A 13,251-nucleotide genomic window follows, 5' to 3' on the forward strand; every position below is an offset into this window, starting at 1 on the left:
CGCAAGCGTCACAGTTGATCGAAACATCATGAGGGGGAAATCGCAATCAAGCTACCTGCATCACGACCCTCCCTCATCTGCTCCATGCATCCCAGGATGTCCTCCGTTCTTTTAAACATCACAACGTCGCAATGCCCAGACTTCTCTTCTACCTAAACGGTCATCTACAACCAGCAAGCTCCGTTCCGAAAACCCAACTGACAATTCAGCCGTCAGCAACCAAGAAACGAAAACGCGGGGATCGCGCCTCAAATGCAACCCTCACCTCGGACTCTGGCTGATGGATGTCCTGAGAGAGTAATCCACAAAATACCCCATTGGAAGAACCAGACTTTGGCAGCTTTGGGGTAGGGAGTCTGACAGGCGTCGCCTCCCACCTCCCGCTGCGCTGTGATGCCAAGATTGCCTACGGATTCTCGCAGACGCAGTCAGCAAACCCCAATGCCGCCGATTCTACTTGTTTTGCTAACCTTCAATGCAGTCGGGTCTGATCCTTTCGGTAATGGGTATCGACCTCGAGAAGGCGCCATATTTGTACGTAACATTGTCAGATGTTCCTGCCAAGACACCAAGAGCTGCAAGGGCATGATACCCCCTGCCGGCTCACGGAATCTCCTCATTTTTGGGATAAGCAAATATGGTCTTCTCTCATCGCTGCCAGTACTCAAAATTGGATACCATCGAATCGTCAGATGACTCCGCAACTACCGTGTTGAAGTCACATTCGCACTTCTTCGTTCTAATTGAATAGCTGGCACCATACCGTCGAGTGCTGAGTCTCCCCAGGTACCACTTCGTGACGACTGGGCGGGCTTCTCCAGGCTCTCAGCCTGTGTCTGAAGTCATATGTACAATGCCTACCTACCATGGGTCGTTCCGAGGCGCCAATCTAGCAACATGTTCGCCCACGACTAACCCGAAGACCTCGCCAAACCCTCATGTCCTCCCGACCTCACATACCTCATCATCATCGTCCCATCCCGCCGGCTCCGAAAACCGGTGACGCCCCAAGGACCCAAAAGACCCCTTCAAATACGAAGGCGTCTGCACCTATGCGCCTAGCGCAAGGTTTCCCATGCGTATTAATATCCCCAACACTGCACGCAAAAATGGACTGCGCTCATCAGTCTTCGCGCAGATAACCACCAAGCTCAAGAAGGCAGGTCGATACAAGGCCCCTAACATCGCAAATGGCGGGTTGGAGTCTTGGCTTCCACGGTGAGGTTCCCTCGGAAGTGGAGATGTCACCTCGTCGGCTGCCGCAACGGGACAAAGCTGCCGGGGTCGCGCTTCCGCGTCGATGTTCGATACGAGAAAATCATCAACGCAACATGGCATCACGCAAAAAGACGATCTTGCGAGGAGGGGATTGCCAGGGCTCCGACTCGGACCGGGTTGTCTTCATAAAAGGTCACTTTCGCCAACTCATGATGCGGAAGAAGGAGGAGAGGTCAGGCATTGTGCACTCAGCTCGATCGCCCGGATTCTGAGATCCTCTTCGTTCGTTTTTGGAGGTCTTGTTATTCGTTTTTATTTAATTTATTTTTTTTGGTTGTTTTAGCCGACCATGCGTGTTGCCAGTGCGCTTGTGTCCGCGCTGGCCTTGGCCGGCACGGGTGTTGCCAAAATCTCCCGCCGTGCTGTTGACGAGAACGTCCGTCCGTCTAACGACACTGCTGTTGAGCCCAAGAAGTTCATCTTGGAACTTGAGCAGGTGAGTTGGCTACAGTGGAGACTTCAAGATGTGACATGATGCTGACAACCCACCAGGGAGCCGATAAAGATGCCCTCGTCAAGGAGATCGAGACCAAGGCGGGCAGCAAGGTCCTCAAGGTCTTCGACTCGTCCATCTTCAGCGGCATCGCCGTCGAGTCTGACAGCGAGAACACCGACTCGCTCGAGGCCCTCCTTCCTGTCGTCAAGGCCTGGCACTCGAGCCGCATCCAGCTCGCGCCCGTCGTCACCGGGGACTCCTTCAGTGACGACGCCGCCGCGCTTAACTACTCCATCCACTGGATGACAGGCGTCGACAAGCTCCACGAGCAGGGCATCCTCGGCAAGGGCGTCAAGGTGGGCATCGTCGACACCGGCACCGAGTACACCCACCCCGCCCTGGGCGGCTGCTTCGGCGCCGGCTGCAAGGTCGCCGCCGGCTACGACTTCGTCGGCGACGACAACTACTGGCCCTACCCCGGCGAGGAGCGGCAGCCGGACGAGGACCCCATGGACGCCGCCGGCCACGGCACCCACGTCGCCGGCATCGTCGCCGGCAAGTCGTCCGAGTTCACCGGCGTCGCCCCCGAGGCCACCATCTACTCCTACAAGGTCTTCGGCCCCAACGAGGGTACCGGCGAGGAGGTCCTCATCGAGGCCTTCCTCCGCGCCTTCGCCGACGGCGTCGACATCATCACCGCCTCCGTCGGCTCCACCGGCGGCTGGGCCAACAACGCCTGGGCCCTCGTCGCGGACCGCATCGTCCAGCAGGGCGTCGTTGTCACCATCGCCGCCGGCAACTCGGGCGACGTCGGCCCCTTCTTCGCCAGCAGCGGCGCCTCCGGCAAGGAGGTCCTCGCCATCGGCTCCGCCGACGCCTCCATCGTCTCCGCCCGCCAGTTCGCCGGCACCTTCAACCTCGACGGCCAGTCCAACCGCACCATCCTCGGCTACCGCCCCGCCGAGGACCTCTTCCCCGCCGACATCGTCGGCTGGCCCATCGTCCCCGTCACCCTCAACATCAGCGTCGAGAACGACGCCTGCGAGCCCCTCGCCGAGGGCATCAACTTCAACAACACCATCCCCCTCGTCCGCTTCGACGAGGGCTGCGAAGACTGGGAGCGCCAGCGCTGGGTGCAGGAGCGCGGCGCCAAGTTCATGCTCTTCTACCTCACCGACCGCGCCGTCCTCGGCCACTCGGGCCGCGGCTGGGCGCAGAGCCGCTGGGGCCTGCTCTCCAAGGACGCCGGCGAGGCCATCGTCAAGACGTATATCGCCGGCGGCAACGTCACCGCAGACTTCTCCCTCGACCAGAACAGCAACTACGTCGCCATGTACAACGCCGGCGGTGGTAAGCCCTCCACCTTCACCTCCTGGGGCGGCACCTTCGACCTCGAGCTGAAGCCCGACGTCACCGCTCCGGGCGGCCGCATCTTCGCCCCCTTCGTCGGCGGCCGCTACAGGGATCTCTCTGGCACATCAATGGCGTGTCCCTACGTCGCCGGTGTCGCCGCGCTGTACATCTCCGCCCACGGCGGCCGCTCCGTGCACGGCGCCGGCTTCGCCAAGACGCTGGCGAACCGCATCATCGCGTCCGGCCGCGCGGTCCCCTGGTCCTTCGGCACTACGCGCGACTTTGGCTTCTGGGCGCCGCCAATCCAGGTCGGCAGCGGCCTGATCGACGCCGTCGCCGTCCTCAACGCGACTTCGCAGCTGTCTGGGGAGACCAAGTTCGCTCTCAACGACACGAACCACTTTTCGCGATACCACGAGGTCGACATCAGCAACACGGGCACCACGGAGCTGGAGTATCGGTTCCAGGTGCAGGCTGCGGGCGGTTTCGAGTCGTACTGGACCCCCGAGGCCGCTTCCAACCCCGAGCTTATCGGTGTTCCTCGCATCAAGGACTTTATCGAGATTGAGCCGTTCAAGATTGATGCTGTTGTTGGTCTACCTTCTGGAACCTTCAAGGTCGGTCCTGGAGAGACCAAGACTGCCAAGTAAGTCACCTGTCATTGTGACGGCATATCCCAGACGAGATCGGTGGAACTGACATTGCAACAAGATTCTCTTTCGACATTCCCCAAGGCCTTAACTCCTCCAGACTTCCCATCTGGAGTGGAAAGGTCCTCATCAGTGCCAGCAACGGTGATGTTCTCTCCGTGCCCTACTATGGTATGTCTCTTGGTGTCTCAGTGTCCCGACTTTGCTGACCATCATACAGGCGTCGGTGGAAGCATCAAGCACGACATTGTCGACATGTTCTACACCTCCATGGGCTACCCCCGCATCGCCTCTGGACTCAACAGGACTCTCATCTCCGAGAAGTCAAGGTGGGCCATCTGCCTTTTCCAATTTGGGATCATATGAGCTAACACAAAAGAAGCTTCACTTTCGACCTCTCTCTCGCCGCCCAGGACTTTGTCAGGCTCCAAGTCGCGCTGACCTGGGGCACCCGCGAACTGCGCTGGGATGTAAGCCACAAAGCCTCCTCTCTACCCTTGAAATCCAGTTCCTAATCTCCGTCCCAGATCTATGAGCCATCGTACCAAGAACGCGAATGGGCCTACCCTCCCGTCGTCGGCGAGAACAAGTACGTCGGCTCCGTCGCCTCCTTCGACGTCTACAACACCGTCAACTACCCCAACTTCGACCCCGCCACCGACAGCGTGAACAACACCTTCTCCTACCCGCTGCAGTACCAGCCCCGCGACTCTCCGTACGAGTCCTGGTGGCTTGGAAAGCTCGCCGACGGCTCTCAAATCAAGCCCGGCAAGTACAAGTAAGTGTCCCTGGTCACGAGAGTGTGCTCTGCAAGTGTCTGACTTGGAATTTAGGATGCGCATCGCTGCCCTGGTCCCGTTCGGCAACCCCAAGGCGTCGGATAACTGGGAGATCTACGAGACCCCCGTGATTGAGGTTCTCCCCCTTCCTAGCAACTCTACTGCTGTACTTCGTCACAGGAGGATGTGAAGCAATTCAATGTAGTCCAAGCCTTATTTCCGAGCTAGATCTACCGGTTTATGACTAGTTGTATGCATGAGACGTAATACACAATCAACATTCCTAATCACAACGTAACCATAAACTCTCCTGTCGCACCCTCATGCGTGATATCCACTTGTGCAAAGCCTCAGAAGAGCCTACGCACACCCAGCACCCGCCAACGCAGCCGCCTTTTCGTTCTCCTCGCGCGGGACAAGCCAAAACTCAACAGCGACGCCCCAGTCAAACAATCCCGTCAACTTGGTTACCAAAACATCCCACAAGTCCTTGTTCTTGACAGGCTGCTTTGACGCAGTCTTGAAACCGTTCTTCAGCCACTTGCGCATGTGCGGCTCCTCCCCGTTCGTACCGCCACCCACGGTCTCCACGAGGTACGCCGAGTCGGACTTTAAGATGACATGCTTGACCATGCACGGCGGCTCGTCGGGGTGGCCAGAGCAGTCCCACTGGCCGCCGCCCCCGCAAAAGGGCATCACGGCATCGAGGCCCGCGATGGCTGCCCGAATAGCCTCACGCTGGGCGCTTGGCCTAACGCCGTCCTCCTCGTCGACGTGGCGTTGGATGTTGTGGGGGTTCTGGTGGCCAAAGTAGACGCCGTACCCGGACTCAGCGTTACCGGCGGCAGTCAGGCGGGCGGTGCCAGAGATGGCGACGATGAGAGAGTCGATGTGGCAGGCGTGGTAGCCGCAACAGGCACAGCCGTTGTTGTGGCCCGGACAGCGGAGATAGACGAAGGGTTTGGTGCCGCCATCTTCAGGGTCGAGAATGTCGACTTCGAGGTGGGTGAGGTCGTCGAACTGGCTAGCCACAGATTGTGGGAAGCGGCTGAAGATGGAGGTAAAGCCCGAGTCGAAAATGGGCTCGTAGCCGCGGTGGTACTTCTGGACGCTGGCGTGGACCTCGTCCGCGGTGGGAGCATCGTCGGAGCAGTCACAGACCGACATGGTGGATGATGGGTGGTGCTGTTTGTTGTCTATTTGCAAAGGATTGATTGAGTATGATAAAGTATGAGATGGATAAAGTGTTGAATATTCTACGAGATGCTGGGTGGGTTTTATGGAGCCTCGCTCACAGGCAAGGCAGATAGATGGTCTTCCTAGAGGTGAAGCAGAAAGGCCGAGACGAGAGTACCGTCTTCCATGTGAGAATGTTTTGTCATTAATGACCTGGGTGTTGGAACCCTTTCTCTGAAAGGCGTCGCTGCCAAACCCACAGGAAGTCTCAGCCAGAGTCTTTGAGAAGGTCCTGGCGGTCGGTCACTTCTCATGAGGCTGGAAGGCAACTGAAACGGATTCGTGGGACCCAGCTATAGTAGAAACTAGGCAGAATCTGTAGAACTGTGCCGTAAACTATTCTCGTGGCGCCTGTCAACGATATTCTATTAAAGAGAGCGATGGTTAGCAATGTCAACTTCGTAAGTGTGTGTACTTCTGGGTTCAACGGCCATACTTAGATAAGTTCTTGCGTCCCCGCAATTCCCTTGACAACCTCCAACCCGTCTAAGAACTTGAAGCAACGCCATCTGTTTTGAAAGAGCGCGGGCTTCGTGCCACCCCCACCAGTACTGTGACGCCAACGAGATATTGCGATCCTTTCTCTCCATCCATTCTGGATCCAGCCAGCATTGCTCGCGCAATGCATCGTTTGCAAGCTTGTCCGCATCCCGGTTCATATGTCGAGGCACATGCCAAAACTGAACAGAGACTCCCATCTTGCGAAGGTTGATAAGTTCGTGGCCCAACTCCGACCAGAGCATCAAGTTCTTCACTGGTTTGTTTTTGACTGACCGAAAGTCATTCGAAATCCACTTCGATATGTGTGCCTGCTCTCCGTTCCTTCCTCCACCAACAGACTCAACGACATACGCAGAGTCCGATTTGATCACCATGGATTTGTATTTCGCCTTGGATCCTTGATCGCACAGGTCTTGTGCAATCTTGAGAGCAGTGATGGCAGCATATATCTCTGCTCGGTTGTTTGTGTGTCCCGCAAAGCCAGCAAGATCATACGGGATTCGTGCGCTGAGGTTGTTCTCGTTTCCCAGGCCAAAGTAGACTCCAATCCCTGACGCCGTTGCCCCATTCCCATTGTGCGGGCAAGCACCATCGACCGCGATGACGAGGGAGTCAGCATGCCCATGCAGATTGAAGCTTTCCTGAGTCATGGGACAGCGCACATGGACGAAGCCGGAGTCGACATCTCTGAGCTCGAGGTCGGGGTAGATAGAGCTTTGGATAACGGCGATGCTCGGATTCTACGGCATATCGACTGAAAAGCGGTTGCTGGGATGGGCCACTGGTGGTTGTGGTAGAACAATCGGAATGAAATTCGGAACCCCAGAGAATGCAATACGTCGCTGCTGCTGGCTTCGATCGGGGCATCCATCTCCTCCTCGTGTTCATATTGCCTTGTGTGTGAGCGTTGAGCATGGTCTGTACTTCGAGTTGGAATGACTTGACTGATCAAATGGCCGAAAGAGGAGGAAACGACAGCAACAACCACTTGAAAGCGTGTGTAAGTAAGGTTTGGCGGTTCAGCTTTAAAGGCCAGGGTCAGGGAGGCTCCCAGAGCGGCTCCCTCATTTCGCTTCCGTCAAAACGAAGAAACATCAATTAATAATGGCTTTGCGCAAAACGTACGCTATGCTCCGCTGAATAACATTCCGCTGCATGTAGGTTTTCCACCGTACAGAGGAAGTCAAATTGCATTGCTCGCGTGCAAAAACCAGTACAAACGGGTGGACAAAAAAAATTGAACAAAGACGCCATAGATTGCAAAAATGTTCCGAAACCGAGAATCGAACTCGGGGCTATGCCTAACCTCTCAAGTTCATGAGAGGGCATCATGTTGGCCACTACACCATATCGGATTGGTTGATGACGATCTCTATTAGCTCGGGCACTAAGGACCAACGAGGCGCTGTGGATGGAGCCCACTGTGGTTTAGGTCATGGGGACGCCGACACGTTTTTTGAGAGTTGAAAATGCAACTTTATTCAGAAATTCTGGAGGAATTGGCCAAAATTTCCGCGTACTTTACGTGGCTGCTTTGCGCAAGCCCTAAAACGTTGCATCTTCTCCGGGATGGAGGTATCGTTATTGCACAACTCCAACCTACCTACATCCAGCCGGAAACCGCCAAGCCTTCAGTTACGGCTTCAATTTTACGACGTTCACTCTTACGGTCCGAGCGTCTGCCTTTCTTACGAAGGATGCAGCCCTACAGCGTCAAACTGCCCAGGGTGGCGCATCCCACCAGCACGGATTGGGCAAGTTTCACGGCGCCCTTGAGCAGATTGGAATGCTAGACCGGAACTCAAACGATGGGTGATGGCTGCCGTGTCGCGCTATGAATCTTGGTGCTCCTCCCGTAAGGAGCTGAGCAGGGAAATGGGATGGAATGTGGGAAGGGATGTGTCGTGATCCTTCGGGGGATCCTGCGGACGAGGAATGTGTATAAATTCAACGACATGTCTTGGACTTTCTCCGCCGACTCTGTTCTGACTGCTCTTTTTTGTGTTCGTGGAAGTAGGAGGAAAGGCAGCCTGTCCGCATACCCTCCACATGAAGAACACTCCAGCCCCGAGGACAGTCGGCATCATCGGCGCCGCCATCGCCGGTCCGACCCTCGCTCTCCACCTCCTTACACACCCCGTTCTCCGCACCCGCTTCCGTCCGATCCTCTTCGACCAATCTCCACCCCCAGCTCCGATCCCGACCGCATCCTCCAAGTCCAACGGCACGGGAACGGGACCGGGATCGGAATCCTCCCCCTCGACTACATCCCATCACCAACGTGCCGGCGCCTCCGTCGGCCTCTTCCCTAACGGCTTGCATCCCCTATTCTCCCTTGGTCTCGGTGACTCGCTCAAGAGACACGGCCATGAATGCGATGACTTGGCTCTCTGGTTCGGAGAGATCACTGAGGGCTGCAAGTTGTCGCATCTCAAGACTGCGAGAAACGGGTTTTGGTCTCAAGACTTCCAGCTGGGCGCGATGTACTTTGAGCGAGCAGGCTTGCAAGCTCTCCTCATCGATCGCGTGCTCCAGCTAGGTGGTGAGGTCAAGTGGTCCAAGAAGGCGGTTCAGTTCGAAGCCGTTGCTTCGTCTGGAGGCAAGCAGACTCGTGTGAACTTCTCAGATGATACACATATCGAAGTTGACCTTCTCGTCGGCGCGGATGGTGGCTACTCTCAGGTTCGTCGACACCTTCTCAACCTCAGAGACCCAAAGACGGCGGAGGACAGATGGCTTCCTGACTTCATGGGCACCACTGGAATCTACGGTATCTCTTCAGCTGACAAGATGCCGTCAACGCATACACCTGAGCGTCCTTTCACCGAGTCGCAATGCATCTTCCTAAAGGAAGGATTTCTTGCTACTGGTCCATGTCCGGGAAGGATGTTTCGGTGGGATCTCATCCTGCCCGAGTCGACACCGCCAGACCCAAGCTCTGCATCTCTAGAGTCAGAGATCCTTGTGGCGTCAACGCCATCATCTCCGTCAGCCACGGAAGGAGAGCAGGAGCCGTGGCTGGCAGCCATGACGCCCGGCCAATATCCCACATCCACAACAGCCGAAATCCTCCGCCGCCACCTGCGCCTTAAACACCCCTTTACAGGAGACTTTGAGACGATGCTCAATAGCTCGGACCGTATCATCCACACCCCTCTGCGGCAGCGCGTATGGAAGGAGGATGAGATCCAGTGGACTAGCGACAGCAACATCGTTCTCATTGGCGATGCTGCACGGCTGATGCTACCCACAAGCGGCCAGGGAACAGGTTTTGCCATTGAGGACGCAACTGTACTTGCAAGCATGTTTCTCAAGCACTGTTCGACAACGGAGGCAGAGGCTGGAGCAGAACATGGGTTCTCCTCTGCGTTGGAAGAGTACGCTCGCCTCAGGAGACCAAGGTCTGAGAAGATGGCGACGATGGCGTCTTGGATTGGAGTTGTAGGACTCGGTAACACGTGGTATTACAAGCTCTTGCGCTATGGAAGTGCTAAGTTGACTCCTGGTGTGGACTTGAAGTAAGTTGTTCTCGGAATCCATTGAGTTGAGATTGCTAATCGAGCTGGAACCAAAAAGAATCCTGACTCGTGGCCGATGGACGGGCGTTTCAACGTTGAAGAGGGCTCGAAGTAAACTACGTACTATCCAATATCACCAAAAGCGTCTTTCCGAGATGGCTTAATCGAGATATCTCCCGGCTCCTGTTATTAGAGAAGCAACCGAATTTCTGGACATACTTGCGTGATAGCTTTATTCACACAGGAAGATATGTTGACAGAGTCTGATCAGCTTCGAATAAACTCCTCTTCTCCATCATCTCCGTTCTTCATCCTTCGTCTTGTATTCATTAGGAATCACCGGCATCTGCCACCAATTGGTTTTCCAGGACCCATTGTCGTGGTTGCCAGCTTGACCTACAGGTGTCAAGGTCCTCTGCTTCTTCGCACAAATGCACTCACAAGGAATATCACTCGCGTTGCTTGCCTCTTCGACGATGTTCAAGTTGCTTGAAGTCCAAATTTATACTGCGCAGTTTGCGTCCCGTCTTCCTTGATGCCAGCCCCAAATCGCGACGCGCTGCAATCACTTACACTGCCAGAGGGTGGCTGCGATAATAGCCACAGCTAGAGAACTGCAGGATGCGGAGAAGTCATTTCGCTTGAATGATACTGTCCTCCGATAAAAGCTGGTTCTTTGAATGGTTGGAGTATATAAGACTCACTTGGGAAAGGTGTGATCCAGCAACCGCAATGGGAGACGCCGGACGATAGACTCAATGAAATAGAATCGAGTGATTCACTACCTGGCGTAAACCTTCCGAGACAACTATCATACGGGTCGGGATACTTTTTAAATCAATTGGAACATCGATCCGTTTCCTCTGGCGTCCACAACGTATTATCACGTCTGCGCTATCGTATTCGCTTTTCGAAGAATACGCAGCAACCTAGTCAACTACCTCAATGGACAACACAGATATCCCAAACACTCGAAGATCCGAAGCCAGATACGTTCCTGTGAAACAATGCGTTTTAGGAACCAGAGAGGAGAATTTGATTTGTTCCTGGCGGGGATTCTCGAAAGAGGCGTGGTCATTTTATAGCTGCAAAGACACAGTTGAGGAATAGAACTAGGCCGCGTGCGGAAGGATAAGCGCAAACGGAAACACCGTCACTAGAGCTCTCCGAGCCATGCTTATATTGACTTCAAGGCAACGGTATTGCTAATTGAGTTTGGTACCAGGCAATATGTGACTGTGGTACTACATGAGAACGGGAAGGGGTTGAGCACCAGATGGCTCGCGCAACGCGGAGACCGGCAGCTTGGACGTGTGCGACTGTGAATATGTCCGGCTTGCTGCAGTAGCACAAATACGATAGTTTGTCCAACCGTGCCATCCTTCGCTAAGTGTGAAGGATGGCTAAGTTGGGCGTTTGCTTTGAGGCTCAACAGAACGTTCTCAATCGTGAGTGAGGCTGAGAAATGCCGTCTCGGTACTACTGCACCAACGTATGACGACAACACGGGCAGTCCCGAAAGCTCCGATAATTACAAGATCACGTCTAGTTCCTGTCATAATACTAACGATCCTGAATACTACGATCTAGTCTGGGTGGCTTCTCAACTGCGAAAGGGCTTGAAGTCACCATCCATCCACAACCGGTCCCAAAACCAGATCTCTGCATCTCAGCTGGCATCACCCAAGACCGTCTGGCTCAAGCCCATCCAGACCTCCTGAAGCAAACGGAACCAGCCCAGACCGCCTCTTGGTTCTCATCCACGGACTCGTCGGACATTTTCCTACGAGGAGCTTTGATCAAGGCAGCCCACAAGGCAGAACCTCCCCCATAAAAGCGAACCAATATCTCTGCAGATCACTCTCTGTCTCCTATGAGTTGTAACATTTCATCAACCTCGTTTACAAATATCAAAAGGTCCCACCGGCAGGAAACATCCAACCTTCATTGGCAAATGTCACACACACGAAAGGAGAGGAGGTCAAAGAGTGTCCCGCGGGATCGACAGAAGCCTTCCAGAAACATACAGCCCGGACACGACGCCAGAAACTCCACAGCGATACCGCGTTCCTACCTTAGCCCACTGTAAACTGGATGGGGGAGGGTACCCGTCCCCCCATCTCAGCACGTTGCAGCGTAGTGTACCTCGGGAGATGGCATGTCTGTGTGCGCGCAGCGGCCCTTGTTCAATATCGGAAAGTGAACGGGACGGCGGTCAAGAGAGGGACAGACAGAGCGAACTGGGGGAACAGAACCACAGAACCACAGAACCACAGAACCACAGACCGCAGGCGCGGCCGACCATCGCGCTCATCAATCTCACAAAAAGAAAGCAAACCCCAGCGACGATCGCGAAAAGGTAGGGCGCGCACGCGCTGACGATGGCAAAGCGACATTGACATTGCATTGCCGATGGAGACGGTAGACCGCAGAAACGCACGTAAGGCTTCCTCTGTCCCTTCCCGAGTCCGAGCTCGTTCAGCTTTCTTTCCAGCTTCTGGGAGCTCATGTGGCAATCGGGGGTTGTCGAGATGGGCAATTTCTTTTTCCCCCTCGTCTCTTCTTCTCTCCCCCATCTCTGTCCATCATCCCCCTTGCTGCTGGGCGTATGTTTGTCTCATCAGCCGCGCACACGCACAGGTCACCCGCAGTTGTCAAAAGAAGGATCGAAGGTCACTTTACAAAAGAAAAAGAAATAACAAAGGCCCAGATCCACGGGTCTCAGAATCCAATACATTTCGCACAAACATTTCAGCACGTTTCTCTGGCAAATGCCCCCAATCTCATCAATCCAATAGCGGAGCGGGGGCCCGTCCACCCGTCGCACCCAAGATACCTGCCTAGGCATGGAGCCCAAGAGAGTTCAGCAAGCGAACATCGCGATCATCCGTTCTAAGCCCCCGTTTGGTGCTCTCGATGTCTAATTTTGGGCGCGACCGCGATGGGATTTGGTTGGGAAAAGAAGAAGCCCACTTGACGCTATACTTATTCGGCAGAAGATGTGCTCTAGACATCGGATGCCGAGTTGTGTGGGCATTACTCTTGTGTCGTGTGTTCCCACCGTCGCGAACGACGGCGGCGCGACGGACCGCGACGAACGGGCTCCCACCCCCCCTCCCGCGGGCGGCGTCGGCGGCGTCGGGCGACGGTGGGCAAAGCCCAGTGGCACCCAGCGAAAGCTGATCAACTGCCGTATGAAACGGGGTCCCCGGATAGGAATCAGGATTGCATTGCATTCGGGGGAGGGGGGCTTATCTGCCTGCTCTCGGCGCTTTATTTTTTTTTTTTACAACTTGGTTCTTGGTTCGCGTAGGGGAGACAGACATGAGGCGACGCGAGCCGATGCAAGGAGGAGAGGAAGGACGCAAGAAGGAAACCGTTTCTCACGCTTCCGCGGCCCCTTGCTGCAATCGATACGCTTATTCCCGGGTTGTTTTTCAGTCGTTGTGTTGTGCGATGATCTGCAATTATGCCAATGTGATCAATCCTCCTGCGCCGGC

The 13,251-nt window shown here is 55.2% G+C and overlaps 3 protein-coding genes across 3 annotated transcripts; 2 read left to right on the plus strand and 1 right to left on the minus strand.

The window, feature by feature from the left end:
• Positions 1 to 1,567: 1,567 nt before the first annotated feature.
• On the plus strand, positions 1,568 to 4,686 carry vpr-9 (Minor extracellular protease vpr; the record flags this gene model as incomplete). The annotated part of the gene is made up of 7 exons (XM_037318793.1): positions 1,568 to 1,714; positions 1,771 to 3,713; positions 3,779 to 3,888; positions 3,938 to 4,046; positions 4,100 to 4,187; positions 4,245 to 4,495; positions 4,551 to 4,686. The coding sequence occupies 7 exons, from the start codon at positions 1,568 to 1,570 to the stop codon at positions 4,684 to 4,686; spliced, it is 2,784 nt and encodes a 927-aa protein (XP_037183634.1).
• Positions 4,687 to 4,856: 170 nt separating this feature from the next.
• On the minus strand, positions 4,857 to 5,663 carry rnhA-1 (Ribonuclease H; the record flags this gene model as incomplete). The annotated part of the gene is made up of 1 exon (XM_037318794.1): positions 4,857 to 5,663. One exon carries the CDS (start codon positions 5,661 to 5,663, stop codon positions 4,857 to 4,859), a length of 807 nt encoding a protein of 268 aa, XP_037183635.1.
• A 2,619-nt stretch (positions 5,664 to 8,282) lies between these two features.
• Positions 8,283 to 9,755, plus strand: nahG-1 (Salicylate hydroxylase; the record flags this gene model as incomplete). The annotated part of the gene is made up of 1 exon (XM_037318795.1): positions 8,283 to 9,755. One exon carries the CDS (start codon positions 8,283 to 8,285, stop codon positions 9,753 to 9,755), a length of 1,473 nt encoding a protein of 490 aa, XP_037183643.1.
• Positions 9,756 to 13,251: the final 3,496 nt, after the last annotated feature.

Source organism: Colletotrichum aenigma (genome assembly GCF_013390185.1).
Source record: "Colletotrichum aenigma strain Cg56 chromosome Unknown KSG_Cg56_contig02, whole genome shotgun sequence".
NCBI lineage: Eukaryota > Fungi > Ascomycota > Sordariomycetes > Glomerellales > Glomerellaceae > Colletotrichum > Colletotrichum aenigma.